Source organism: Mangifera indica, chromosome 8 (assembly GCF_011075055.1).
Source record: "Mangifera indica cultivar Alphonso chromosome 8, CATAS_Mindica_2.1, whole genome shotgun sequence".
Classification (NCBI taxonomy): domain Eukaryota; kingdom Viridiplantae; phylum Streptophyta; class Magnoliopsida; order Sapindales; family Anacardiaceae; genus Mangifera; species Mangifera indica.
The window spans coordinates 1,738,401-1,752,993 of NC_058144.1; the positions used below are offsets into that span (position 1 = coordinate 1,738,401).

Here is a 14,593-nt window from a genome sequence, read left to right on the forward strand (position 1 = left end):
TTGGGAGGCCATACTGTTGAAGCGAATGATCAAGCTGCCATTCGGCCATGGTCTGGTACTCAGCAATGGTGCATCTATCCAGGGTAGTGAAGTAGCATCTGGAAGTTGTTGATGGTGTCGCTGTACTTTGAGCTTGAATGTTGCCACTGAGCAATTGCTCTGTCAGCCTTTTGGGTCTAGAAATTAATTGAAAAGAAGTCCTCGTATTTCAATTTGTGGAAATGAGCTGAAATTTTAGAAATATTCATAGCTTATCAATTGCTCATAAATGGCTTCATTGGCCATTCCTACGAATTCGAAGTACTGTTAATGCATTTGCCATTTCAGTTTTAATCTACAGCCACTAATCAGCATGAAACGACGACGTTTCTTCCATCGAATTTTAATTTATTTATTTCAATTAACATTAAGAATAAAAATTAAGTGAAATTGCGTGTAATTATAATTTATTATTTAGATATAACATGATTATAATTAATCTGGAACTTCGAAACTGGCGGCAACCCTTTTACATAGAACCGCACGAAACCTGATTCAGATTCAGACATTTTCTGAACAAGAAAAAAAAAATCGCGACAAAATTCCCAGTTTTTGAATCTCTGAACAATCAGACCATTTTCGTAACAAAATTTTTTCTAAAAAATTTCCCAATATTTGAATCGTTCACCTTTACGTTCAATTATCTTATGAATAATGTATATTTTTCTAAAGCAAACGACGAATTCAATCCCCAGTCACCATGGTGACGGAGATTCTAGAGAATTTTCAGAGGTGATAGGCAATTTGTATACTTAGGTGGGACATTTCTGAAACCTAGAATCGTTTGATATCTCTGGCCTTTCTTGGTTTGAAAGGACACCGATTTGATTTATGCTGATTCCTGAATAACAGAAGAACTACATTGGAAACAAGTAACTTTTTTTCTTCCAATTCTATTTCCCATTTGAACGGAGTTTGATCTGGAATGGAGCAATTTGGGCAGATCGGAGAGGTGCTGGGAAGTTTAAAGGCTCTAATGGTTTTTAAAGACAATATTCAAATCAATCAGAGGCAATGCTGTTTGTTGGTAGATATATTCAGTTTTGCTTATGATTCAATAGCGGAAGAGATGAGACAGAACCTGAGATTTGAAGAGAGGCACTTGAAATGGAAAGTTTTGGAACATCCCTTGAAAGAGTTACGAAGGATATTCAGAGAAGCAGAAATTTATATCAAACAGTGCCTGGAAATTAAGGATTGGTGGGCTCAAGCTATTATTCTCTATCAGAACACAGATTGCATTGAGTTCTACATCCACAACTTACTTGGCTGCATTCCAATTGTAATTGAAGCAATTGAACTTGCAGGTGAAATCTCCGGATGGGATCATGATGAAATGCAAAAGAAAAGATATCTACTCTCCAACAAATACAGAAAAGAATGGGAAGACCCAAAACTATTCCAATGGAAATTCGCAAAGCAGTACCTTATTACTCCAGATTTTTGTAATAGGATTGACAGAGTTTGGAAAGAAGATAGGTGGATCCTTCTCAGCAAAATCCAGGAAAAGAAAATTTCAGGTAATACTACAAAGCAGGGGCGTCAGCTCTTAGACCTTCTTTTAAAAAACATAGATGGATCAGAGCCTGGGAAACTTTTACCATGTAAAATCCTAGTTAAATCCAGGGACTACCAGGTGAGGCGGCGGTTAGGGGGTGGGAGCCAATACAAGGAGATCCTATGGTTGGGTGAAAGTTTTGCCTTAAGACACTTTTTTGGGGACATTGCAGCCCTAGCTCCTGAGATTTCGTCCCTGTTATCTCTTTCACACCCAAATATCTCGCACTTCCTCTGTGGGTTTACTGATGAGGAGAAGAAAGAATGTTACTTGGTTAAGGAACTGATGACTAGAGACATTCAGAGCTATATCAGAGAGATATGTGGCCCAAGAAGAAGAATTCCATTTTCTCTTCCTGTTGCTGTTGATCTTATGCTTCAAATTGCTAGAGGAATGGAGTACCTCCACTCTAAAAAAATATACCATGGTGATTTAAATCCTTCCAACATTCTTGTTAAATCTAGAGGCAGCAGCTCAGATGGGTACCTGCATTGCAAGGTTTCAGGATTTGGCCTAACTTCCGTGAAAAAATTCACAACGAAAAGTTCTTCAACTCAGAATGGACCACTACCATTCATATGGTATGCTCCGGAAGTTCTAGAAGAACAAGAACAAACAGGAAGTACTGGGAATCTAAAGTACACAGAAAAATCTGATGTTTACAGTTTTTCAATGGTGTCCTTTGAGCTTCTGACTGGGAAATATCCATTTGAAGATGCCCATTTACAAGGAGACAAAATGAGCCGAAACATCAGAGCAGGAGAGAGGCCTTTGTTCCCATTCCACTCGCCAAAATATGTCACAAACCTGACTAGGAGATGCTGGCAAGCTGAGCCAAGCCAGAGACCCACCTTCTCTTCTATTTGTAGGATTCTTCGTTACATAAAACGGTTCCTTGTGACGAACCCAGATTACAATAGCCAACAATTCCCACCAATGCCACTAGTCGATTACTTTGAGCTTGAGATGAGACTTTTGAGCAGCAAATTCCCTTCTTGGGAAACACACAATCCTTTACCAATAACAGAAATTCCATTTCAGATGTTTGCATATAAAGTTGAGGAAAAAGATAAAGCATTCGCAACTCCTAGAGATACATCAGAATCAGGAAGTGATAAAGCTTCGATTAGTGGTGATGAAAATGTGATTACAATTGAAGAACCATTTCCACATCTAACAGAAAGGAAGTTCTTACCTTTGCCTGAAGCTATGAACAAGAAACTCCCATTGTCAAGAAGATATTCAGAAGTGAGAGGGAATAAACCAGGTTAGCTCCAACCTTCTTAATCATCTGTCATCCATTTCCTTCTTTTTTTGAAATAATTAGAGATAGCATAATAAATTCTGTGGATTTGGTTTCACAGAGACATCGAAGAAAGATCGATTAGCGAGACCTCCACAATTGACTCCTCGTGCACGCCCTTTAAGAATGAATTCCGAGAGTCAGCTAATGGTGAGGAGTCTAACGCTGCCACGATTACGTTCTGGTCATATGTCAGATTCTGAGCTCTCCTAGAAACTGTAGTCTCAGGATATTTCAAGCGGATATGCGAATCAGTTATTAGCATTCTTCTAGCCAAACCATATCTGGAGTGGGCACTTTGTTGGGTCGAATTCTTGTGGCAGCCAGTTTGGTACAGCAGGAATATTTTCGCTGCCCTAATGAATCTTTGAACCTGTAAACCTGGTTGTTTATGCTGAACAACCATTCTCTTTTCTGTATCATTAAAAAATTTCAGCTATATATTGTCAAAGAAAAGAATTCAAAGCATGAAAATCATTTATCAAATTAGCAGAAGTAAATTTCTTTTCAAGATCAGCTGAAGGGGCTATGCAATGACATATATACTAGAAACTCCACTCTGTTGAGGTCACGGTTAGAGTAAGTGTTATTTTGTATTATGTATAACATGGTGAATTGTAATAAGAGAATCAATGCATGTCATATAGCTATTTCAACTGCAACACGTCTGCAACAGATCTGCACACAAATCTGTATATAAACATACTATGTTGTAAAATGTATAAACTTTTATCAACTTCATAGCTCTCAAACACATTTTCATCTCTCTTAAGGGATTCTAGCATACTCCTAGTGCTCTCCATTGCCTTTTGCACTTGTGTGCCTCATGTGGATCACTTCGATACTATCCTATCTTGGATGAGGGTGCGATATTTTCACCTATTTCCATCAATGATGAAGTAGCCTCCAAACATGTGAGTTAGTTACTCAAACACCCTATATTGTGGTTTAAAATTATGCATAATATATCTCCTAATCTGATTCATGGATAAATATCATCGCATTTATGGTATTTTGAGTCCATTATTAATACCAACATCTTTGAACCTGTATACCAAGTAATTTCTGCAAAACAACCTTTCCATTCTCTGTTTCATTCAAAATTTTCAGTTATATATTGTTAAAGAAAAGAATTCAAAGCATAAAAAACATTAAACAAATCAGTGGAAGAAATTTTCTTTTCAAGATCAGCTAAAGGAGATATGCAATGACATATATTCTATAAACTCCATTTTATTGGGGTCTACAAACCTAACTTACTATCAGTGGCACTACAGAAGCAGCATAAACAAGATCAACAGGTCACCTTATTAAGAAGCTAGGTAACATATCATAGGGGAACTCTGCATTATCAGTAGCAGAAAGGAGTTATATAGAGCAAAAACCAACTTGATTATACAAGTAATTACAAATTTTCATCAATTTCAAGAAAAGTTCCCTCTGGGAAAAAATGAATTTACTCCCTTGATAATTGAAAAGACTGCATACCCCCCCGCCAAGAGAAAGCACAATTTTGAGGAGCAATCACTTAAAAATTTAAGTTCAAGAATTTATTTTTCTTTTCTGTATTTAGTTTTAAAAAAATAAATTTCATAGTCCATTACCTAGATATTTTGCCCAGCTAAAGCATGGTGTTGGCAGAGGAGATATTGAGATGGTCTACTTCAGCTGTTTTCTCCATGAAATGTTCACCCTCAGAAAGCTAAACCTGCACTATTGAGCTTCTAGCTCAATGTCCTTTACCATTGCAACAGAGAATGATCTGCATCAATCTCCTGACAAACTACTTTCTTTTGCAGGACATGTGCTCATGAACAATTCTTGATATTGCATGCAATTTCAGTCCACCTTCATAATCAATCCATGGTCAAGTTTTCTGATAGAGCCTAGGCAATGAATCAAAGGTAACAAGATCTTCAATTATTGGACCTCCTGTTTGTCGAGGTGATCCAACTACATAGCTTCATTTTTCAAAAGTGATGTTCCTCGTAGCTAACTTCCATTCAGTTTGGATGAGTAGAAAGGTCTCATAATGGTGTTTTAGAGAGAAGAACACCTTGCAGGAACAGCTAGCTACAAACACTAATTTCTAAGTGAAACAGCTTGAAGGCTGAAATACTATACTACAATCTTGTGCAAGCCAATCCAAAGCATTAACTCCTCTTCAGACTTCTGAATGTATAAGCTCCCAGTTTTGACCAGTTTTAATGCCAAGATGTGAGGCAACTACTTGTGATTAAAAGAGTATAGCCGAATTCTTGGTCATCAGAAGAAAACAGCTTTTATGGCACCAGCTGCAATATTTTTATACATCCACTTGAGTTAGCTGCAACAACCATGTTTGACTTCTGTCTCCAGCAAACACTTGAAACAAACTGTCCATTATAATCACCAGTCTCATGTCCGGAAATAGGATCAGTGGATCCAAATTTATGAGATGTGATTGGCATTGGCAGAGATCTATAATAACTATAAACCTAAGAAACATAGCAACAAAAATTGTTAGAAGCTATGTAAAAGGGTGTAATTCTGGTAAAATATGTGAAACAAAAAGAAATAAACTGAGCCCCAGCTTCACAGCACGCATATTATATGCGCAACCAAGCTGTTCATAAAAAATAGATCAATTTCAAAGTGACACTCACGTTACATTTAAAAAAGATTACCTCATTAGTTTCTGATCCACATGCTATGTATCCATCCAAAACAGATAAACCCACAAAATTCTGAGCAAGCAGAAAAATTAAGGATTTTACAAATTTGTACAAATAGAACTACTGAACTTGCTACATGATAAAAAATTTTATTAAATCGTAAGTAACTAACCTTCTCATTAGTATGGCCGCTGAAAGTTAAGCAGCAAGCATCAGTGGACAGCCCAGATGGGCTGCTTTTTCTAAGATCCCAGAGCTTTAGGGTGTTATCTGTTGATGCAGAAACCAAGGTATCTGAATCTAAAATTTTCACATAGCTAACAGCTTTCTCATGGCCAGTTAGAGTGCACCAAGGGATCCTTGTATTTCGAATATCATAGCAGTGGAGCTTAAAATCAGCAGATCCAAAAACCAACAAATGAGGAGAGAAAGAAGAGAACTGAACACAGCAAACATTGGCAGGGTTCTGGATGGTGCCGACAGATTTTTTCTGCACAAGCAGTAGGAAGTCAATTTCATATTTCTTTCCATAATTCATAAATTAAACTTCCAAGGAGAAACAATGGAACTTCTAAGCAAAACAACAAATGTCAAATATGAGAGTAAGGTGTGTGAAGTGAGGGAAATGACAAGGATATGCAGTCATAATTAAAGAAACAGACAAAGATATGCAAAGTCTCAATAAATGAAATTAACAATATAGTCAATCCTGACTTAGACTAGCATGTGCCTGCAAGCACCAGCCAGGAGATTTGGAGCTTTTAAATGGTAAGCTACAGCCACCATAAATGGATGAGAAGAAAAACTCATATGTTGCGATAAAATACATACTCTTAGCATGAAAAATTTTATCCTTTATGTTTCAGTTACTTTCATAATATTTTTTTCACCTTCTTCTCATTAAGCCTTCAGAATATGAACCCTCAAAGGAAAGTAGAGAAAGACAGAACAAAAAGAGATTATTACAACTCTCACATTTGTTACTCTAAAATATAAAACAACGGTATCCTGGAATTTAGGCTATAAATTAGATGATACAAGGGATAGCATGCCTCGTTAATGCTCCACAATTTCACAGAACAGTCATCACTTCCACTAGCAAATCTTGTAGGGGCAACTTGGGAAAAGTCAACAGACCAAGCCCTCTTCTGGTGCTCTGCATATTGAGAGAATCCTTGACCAGTGCTTGCATCCCACATCTGGAGTACACCCATGCATACAATATTAAGTACAATAGTGAACAACATGGACAAGAGGAAAAAAAATAATTTAATTGCCTCCAATAAACATTGACTTGAAGGCCCAAAAAAAAAAAGACAACATAACTTTTGTTGCACATGATATCAACAATAGTAGCAATCATAAAAATATTTTGAGTAAAAATTCACTAAATGAAAAAATTTAGGCTACTACATATCATTGAAAACGAATTAAAAAATGTGCATCTCTACCCTGATATAGAATTTGTGAACAATTATTTGCAATGCTACGAACATGCTACCATAGAACAAATTCAAGATACCAATAAAATACATCAATAATAAATGTGGATTTTGTAAGAAGAAATTACTACATTAGAACAGCTGCTATAATATTACTCTATAACAGTTGCAGCTGGCAAGACAAACTTACCTACCAATGGATTTTTTGGCATACCTAAAATAAAATACAACATGATAGTGGATTATATGTGCAACTTTCAGTAAGCAGTGAATACACACCTGAACTACACCATCATAATCGGTTGAAGCCAAATAGTTCTTAATGTAATTGTTCCAGCAAACACAGCTAAGCATAGATCTGTTTGACAGCTCAACCGCTGGATAATGGATATCAATAGAACCACTCAGAAGTGAATTAAACTCAAAAATCTTGATTCTTTTTGAAACCCCAGCTGCAGCAATGTACTCCTCATCGCGGTCAAAATTTAAAGAACAAATCACATTAGCAGAATTCAGAAGATCCCCATTTCTTAATGTCCCACACACTTTAAACTTACTATAGCGGGTGAACTTGCATAAACCTTCGAAAAATGCCCCAAGGTGATCATCAGATTTCTGAGCCATGTTTGACTCATTCACTTTTTGCAACTCGGACCACCTATCTCTACTTGTAAGCAAGTCTTTATCAAAATACCGAGCAGTAGTGTCAGTTTCTGTGAGCCGAATTTGGGATCTCATAGAAAAGTAGGCATCCTCAAGCTGATTAATATTTCTCATTAAACTTGCCTCATTCCTACTTGAAACAGAAAATGACTGAGAAACTGCAGCTGAAGTTATAGAATCTTTGAAACACAAACCCTGTTCTCTGGCATCAAAACATTCCTTGTGTGTCCGATTAAACACAGAGGATATCTTTTGCAAGTGCTTTCCCTCAACCTCTTTAATATCTTCCTCCAAACACCCTATATCTTCAACTAATTCGGAAGCGCACTTCTGCTTTTGTTCTTTCAATGAAACCAGAAAATGAAGCAACAGCTCTGATTCAGCTTCAGCAGCAGCAGCAGATATTAACATATCATCAAAGGAATGCAACTCTTGTGATATGCATATTAAGTCAGACTGTAGAATTTCTCTGTTGCAAACCAGGAAAAATGTTATGGAATGTATAGCAAATAGACATATTTAATGAATAAAGACAGATACCTTCAAGTCATGCTGCAATGTGACATGTTGGAACCCACATAGAAAAGTGATGCACATGCAATTATTCTTGTCATATGATAGAAATTTTAATTATAATATGGAAAGCCACCTCATATCAGAACATACTGGTATATGGATTAGCATGTGATGAATATATGTGTATTCATCTATGAATAAGCCATTCGTCCAGCTACAACAACAAAAATTTCGCATACGTTATATCCTTTCCTACCATTTTATGCTTTTTTAAACAATCCTTGAAGATTCTTGGCGGGACCTGAAACTAAAGTCTGTGAAACAGTAATGTTTCCATAGTGCACACTAATCATTACATTCTTGCAAATAGATGCCATATATGCTAATCTTCTTTACAAATTACAAGCATTGAGATTAAACTTTGTTTAATAGCAATGATATTAATAAAAGTTTATATAGTACACATTTTAAAGATATATGAATTATAGATATAGCATACCTAGTTGTTGGACGAGATAAAGGTTCAGGATGAAGAAGCCAAAGACAAAAGCCAGCTTCCTTTGGATTTTCTTTCAGAAAATTTGATGGGAGAATACGATGGTGCAAATCCAACATCGCAGCTGAATGCTCCTCCAATGATTCAAAATAGCACAGCAACTGTCAGAAATTGCTCAAATTAGTTTGGAAGGTAGGCTTTTCATCCTAATATCGTGAAGTATATGAAGTAAAAGAAACAACAAAGAATTATTGCAAAGAACTGTAAATCTAAATGTGAACTGAGTGAAGTGAAAGTCATTGATACCCATTCAGTGGCGGTTGAAAAGTGCATAAGAACCATGTTTGAGAAAAGAAGACTGTATTCCTCAGACTGGAATATAAAGAACAAAACAATTTGTGTTTCTAAACAAGATAGAATGGATAAAACTCTAGAACAAGAACATGGAAAAAGAAAATACATGTTAAAAGATTCCACATGTGACTGATTAAAACCAATCTCAAGATCATTCTGGTTTCCAAAGTTTAATTCTCCAACTTATTGGGAATTGAGGCATAGATGACTTGAGAAATATTGAGGTTTTCATCTTTCATCTCAGCAAAGCAAGCATATATATGTGTGTGGGTGTGACATGGATTTAAACAAGTAAAAAAGAACAGATAACATATCAAGAAATGAGACCAGGGGATTAATCTCAAAATACAAATATTTGAATAAACGATTCAACAATATGTCTACTCACCTCAAAAAGAAGAACCCCAAGGCCATAGATATTAGCAAAAAATGTGCAACCTGCATCATTGAGCCCCTCTGAACTAATATACCACTTCTCTTCCAGATCAATAATTGCAGGAAAAGACTGCTGATCTGTTTTAGATGATGTACTTGGGTAGGTGAGAACATTTTGACGATGGACTTCAACATATTCAGAACTCTGTGGATCATTTACATGAGAATTGGTCTCGTCCTGTTTCTTAGTCCTAAAATTACTACTGGAGAAGAAATGGGCTTGGTGTGAAAGAGACTTCACGTCATCACTGATCTTTTGCTGCTTCACACCTAAATTACAATGTACTTGCATGTCTTGTTCCAGTGGCCTCTTCTTTCGCAAATCCTGATTCACAACGTAATTCAGTTCACCCTTTGCAGATGAACCAGTGTATATAACCCTATTTGATGGACTTAAATAGAAATAGGATGGTCGTAAGTCTTGCAAGGCAATGCCTTGAGAGTGTGCAGAATCCACTAACTCCACAATCTGCCTAAATATATGCAGACTTTCAACCTTCTCTCCATTCTGACTCCTCAATTTCAGCCACTGTCTCAAACAGATTCCACCATGTAAAGATTCATGACTAAATCTATTAACCCCATGGGAATAAATTTTGTCAAAATTGGCAGAAAAATTAAATAATGAATCAGAAGCAACCTTTGAAGATAGACAACCAAGTTTTTCATCATTCTGCCTCACAACTGCACTGCCAAGGTCTCTTAGAGCGTCTGGATTTCTGTTAATAACCCCCTTTCCCTTCAAATATTTTTTCACATGCAACTGCAAAAAGCCAGGTGTATCTGTAGATAAGGTTTTCAATTTAGTATTCCCAAATGGTGCTGTATTGCTTGAGACAATCATGTTGTCTCTTGCCCTTATATATGGAGAAACTTCCGCTGGCACTGTATCAATTTGCTTTCTTAACAAATACTTAGGACTTCGTATATCAAAAGGCATCTTCATAAACTGCTCTCTGACTCTTAACAATATTCGATCTTTTTCTCGGGAAGTAGAATCTCCATGCAAACCCTTATATCCAGACCCACTTGCTAAAAGATGTGGTTGCAGCCACTGGCCCTGCCTTGAACTGTATGGACTACTAACTATAGCTGAGTTCTCTGTCATATAATTTCTCACTGTCAACTCTTCAACCACTGCAAGCCTTTCATTCATAGAACGAGGGCTAATGCAAGGTGGCTGAGATCCAGCCAAAGAAGGCTCTATGGTATTGGTAAAATTATGGATTGAACTCTCTGGCCAACCTTCCCTCACAGTCACAGATGAACAAATAATCGGTGATTCTAATATATTATGACCCTCTAATTTTAAGGAGAGATTATGTTCTGTTCTTTTAAGTTGAGCATTCCCATGTATATCATTTGCAGACAATTCCTCCCCTACTTGCTCCATGTTATCCAAACAAACCACATTCAACCAACTTGTTTAACTTGCTGCACAGACGGTCTGCCGAGTGACGCAAAAATTAAATTAAAAGTCATCAAAAACCAATCTTCTAACATAATTGCCGCATGTTCACATGAAATATGAATAAATTCATATAACAGTATGATCATAAATTTGGTAATATCCCCAAAATACGAACACGCTCCCACAAAAGAAGAAGAAATAAAAAAGGCAATTAAATAATGTCAAAATAAAGATCACCTAAAGATTCTTTATCCAAGTGCGCTAAGTTCAAATTAAAAATAAAGAGAAAAGCAGAACAGCTAGCTAAAAATCACATGCTCAACAAGCAGGCAAATGAAATCAATGGAAATCTGATGATAATGCATGAATCTAAAAAAGCGACTGAAAAACAGAAATAAATCTCAAATTAATAAAGAAAACACAGACAAGAAAATAAAAGGAAACTTATGATAGAACTCCTCCTATATAAGCAGAAGTAAATATATATTAATTAAATTGAAAATCAAAATGATTACCATGGAAAGAACTAGCAGAGAGTTAGAATGTCACAACAAGAACAATTATAATTGGACAAAAACAAATTTAAAGAGGAAAAAAAAAATAGAGACCTCAGAATTGCCAGAATTGTTAAAAAAATATCTTCTCCACATTCCACAACAACCAAACAGTATCAATATTAGTGACAAATTGAAAGCGTCATATCGAGTATCTTTAGATATTTTTGCTTTGCAACTTTACGCTCTTGGTCTGGCCAATATTATTTTTTAATTCACTTCTTTAATGATATTATCCGTAAGTAAACCATTGGTAATTGACATTGCTGTACTCAGCTCACCCTCAGACCCTTCACCACCACAAGATCTGTTTTCAAAAAATAAAAATACAAGCAGCCAAAATATATTTCAATTCAACATGGTTAAAACTGACGACACTGTTTATAACTTTAATTACCGAAGATGCCATTCGCTGACCACAGTTTTCGAGAAGAGGCGGTGTCGGGCGATTGTACAGTCAAAGAAAAAAATAGTGATGGTTTGTGTACCTAGTCCTGGCCACGGGCGGTTTGACCCATGAACCGAACTAAATTCAATTTGCGTAAAATCATAGTTGAAACTATCAGAATTAAAACTAAAATCAGATTCTGATAGTTCGTTTCAATTTTTTTTAATCATCGAACTGTTAATTTATGATCGGTTCATAAATCAATAGTTAAACCGTTGGTTCACAAATTTATAAACTGACGATTTAATATTTTAATTTAGAAAATTATTAATTTTAAATAAACATGTTTAAATTTTTTTTATTTTTTTAATTAAAAAACTATAAATTTGTAGAGTACTGTAACGGTCTCTTACAAATTTTGCGAAGGCTGTTCTGCAGTTTTTACAAAATATATGACCATTAGGCTTGTTAATTTTTTTAAATTTTTTATATAAAATTTTACTTATAAATACTTTCTCAATCTTTTAATCAAATTCTATCAAATTCAATTAAATTCTCTATTTATTTTTATCAATTTCAATTTTAATTTTTATAATTTAATTATTATTGTCTTTCTATCATACAATTTATCTTTATAATTAATTTTATTTATTATCTATTATAATTAATTATATAATTTATTTTATTTATTATCAAAAAAATAACAAATAGTGAAATTTTTTTACGTAATAGAAAATTTAGTCAATATTCATAAATATCAAATATAAATAAAAATAAATTTGTAGAAGATTTTTCAACATAAAAAGTGAAAGTCAATATGTAGAAGTAGAGTAATAATAACAACAAGTAAAGATAGAATAACAACCACAACAAATTTTTACTTCCGATATTTTCTAAACTCATTTTAAGAAAATATAAAAAGAATATGATAATTTTGAAATTGTTTGCAATTATTATAAAGAGATTTATAAATTCAAGCAATGAGGTGGATATGAGACATTTAAAAGGTATTTGGAGCCAAAGCATCCAAAAAAATTTGGGCAAAATAGAGGTTAAATACAAATAAATGGCATCCCCAAAATAGAGGGAATGGCATATATAAAAATCTCAATTTGTGATGTGTGAAAATTTTGAAAAAATGAGCAATAGATTATTTCCTTTGTACCACTTATTGTCTCATCACCAACCTAAAATATTAATTATGATAATTATATTATGATGCAAAGTGGCAAAAAGATCAAGAGAAACATCAAGGTCCACCTTAAAGCTTAAAATTTATCTAACCACTATTTTTGAATTTGATGATAGCAATATTGATAAAGACTTTATAGTTTTAGAATAATAAAGTCAACATGCATCACCCTTTCCAACATTAACAACTATTGTTAAACAAGTTTTAATAGCACCAACATTAACTGTCACAGTAAAATAAACTTTTAGTCAATGGGGCAATATATTGGATGAGAGAGGATCAAATTTGTCTCCCAAATCTATTGAAATCTAAGTATGCGTAGAGAATTAGACAAAAGTCGAATTAGACCAACAAGATATAAAAGTGGACTTCCATGAAAAACCTTTTGATTTAACTATGGATAGTTCGATAATGGAAACTGATAGTCAAAAAAGCAGAGGTGAATGATAAAGTAAGGGGATATTGTCGGCTATCGAGTACGTAAAGATAAAAAAACTACGTAAATTTTGATTCTTCTAAACCCCAAAAGAATATATAGAAAGTTTAATTGAAAAATTAAATTCAAACTTTTTTTATTTTTTAATTTTAAATTATTATAATTATTAATTAAAAAATAAATCAGGCTCATGAATCAAAACGGTTCAATATCAATTTCAAATTGGGGTCATAAACTATAACCGATGATTTAATGTTGATTTTGAATTGATTATGAGCCGATCTATAATAGTTTCGATTTGAGATTCTTATTTTTTCTAAATCAAAAATTGAAAATTCTAACCCAGTAGTGTGATGTTTTTTATCAATGACAAAGGGACATGCCACGTAGTGATCATGCGAGGGATGTGATGAACAAAATGGACCCAACATCCTACGTATTTGAGATACGAATAGCGACTTTATGTAACACCTTTGTTCTGATTGTCGGTGACAACAAATCTCAGTCGTTTGATCTAAGGGAATTTTGCGTGGTGGACAAGGTAGCACGTGACAATAGTTAATCCAAATGAAAGAGGGGGATGATCGGTGATCTTCTGCATGAGGGCATTTTGTAAATATGTTTAAAAGAGGTGGCATATATTATCTAAAATTTTGGATAGTTCGAAAACGATACATATTTCTAATTAGCTAAGTGGCCAAGTGGTGGGCCGTTGAGTGACCTTAAATGAGACACGAAAGGGAGTCATTGGGCATTATCGAACCACCATTATGCTTGTCAGACAGGCCAAAAGACTTGTTCCCACCCAGGATTAGTTCATTGTTATGTTTTCGCCCATCAAATTCTAAAAATTTAAATATTTAACTGTTAACCATTAAAGTTAAAAATTTGTTAAATCTAAGAATATAATTATCATTTCATCAATAAATATTAAAAAAATATTTTTATCTAATTTTTTTATTTTTTAATTTAAGTTGAAAGAAATTATATTTTTCAATCTAAGGTTTTAATCTTTTTTTTTTTTCTAATGATTGAATATTGACTAATCAGCCCATCCTTCTCCGTCTATCACTGATGATGGATGAAGATGCCCCCGCACACGATGAATCATCATGTGCTTCAAATCTAAAAAGACGTTTGCACAATAAAAAC

General features: G+C 34.5%; 2 protein-coding genes across 3 annotated transcripts; one reads left to right on the top strand and one right to left on the bottom strand.

The window, feature by feature from the left end:
• Positions 1–498: 498 nt before the first annotated feature.
• LOC123223202 lies at positions 499–3,686 on the top strand. Its single transcript, XM_044646299.1, has 2 exons — positions 499–2,864; positions 2,962–3,686. The coding sequence occupies exons 1-2, from the start codon at positions 965–967 to the stop codon at positions 3,111–3,113; spliced, it is 2,052 nt and encodes a 683-aa protein (XP_044502234.1). The 5' UTR covers positions 499–964; the 3' UTR covers positions 3,114–3,686.
• An 818-nt stretch (positions 3,687–4,504) lies between these two features.
• LOC123223201 (protein SUPPRESSOR OF PHYA-105 1-like) lies at positions 4,505–11,372 on the bottom strand. Of its 2 annotated transcripts, XM_044646297.1 has the most exons (7): positions 9,414–11,368; positions 8,675–8,832; positions 7,276–8,128; positions 6,607–6,753; positions 5,727–6,044; positions 5,567–5,626; positions 4,505–5,377 (listed from the first exon to the last, which is right to left on the bottom strand). In XM_044646297.1, exons 1-7 carry the CDS (start codon positions 10,851–10,853, stop codon positions 5,183–5,185), a joined length of 3,171 nt encoding a protein of 1,056 aa, XP_044502232.1. In that variant the 5' UTR covers positions 10,854–11,368; the 3' UTR covers positions 4,505–5,182. The 2 variants fall into 2 exon arrangements, with proteins under 2 accessions (XP_044502232.1, XP_044502233.1); XM_044646298.1 differs by lacking the exons at positions 4,505–5,377; positions 5,567–5,626 and having other exon boundaries at positions 5,817–6,045; positions 9,414–11,372.
• Between the last annotated feature and the right edge of the window lie 3,221 nt (positions 11,373–14,593).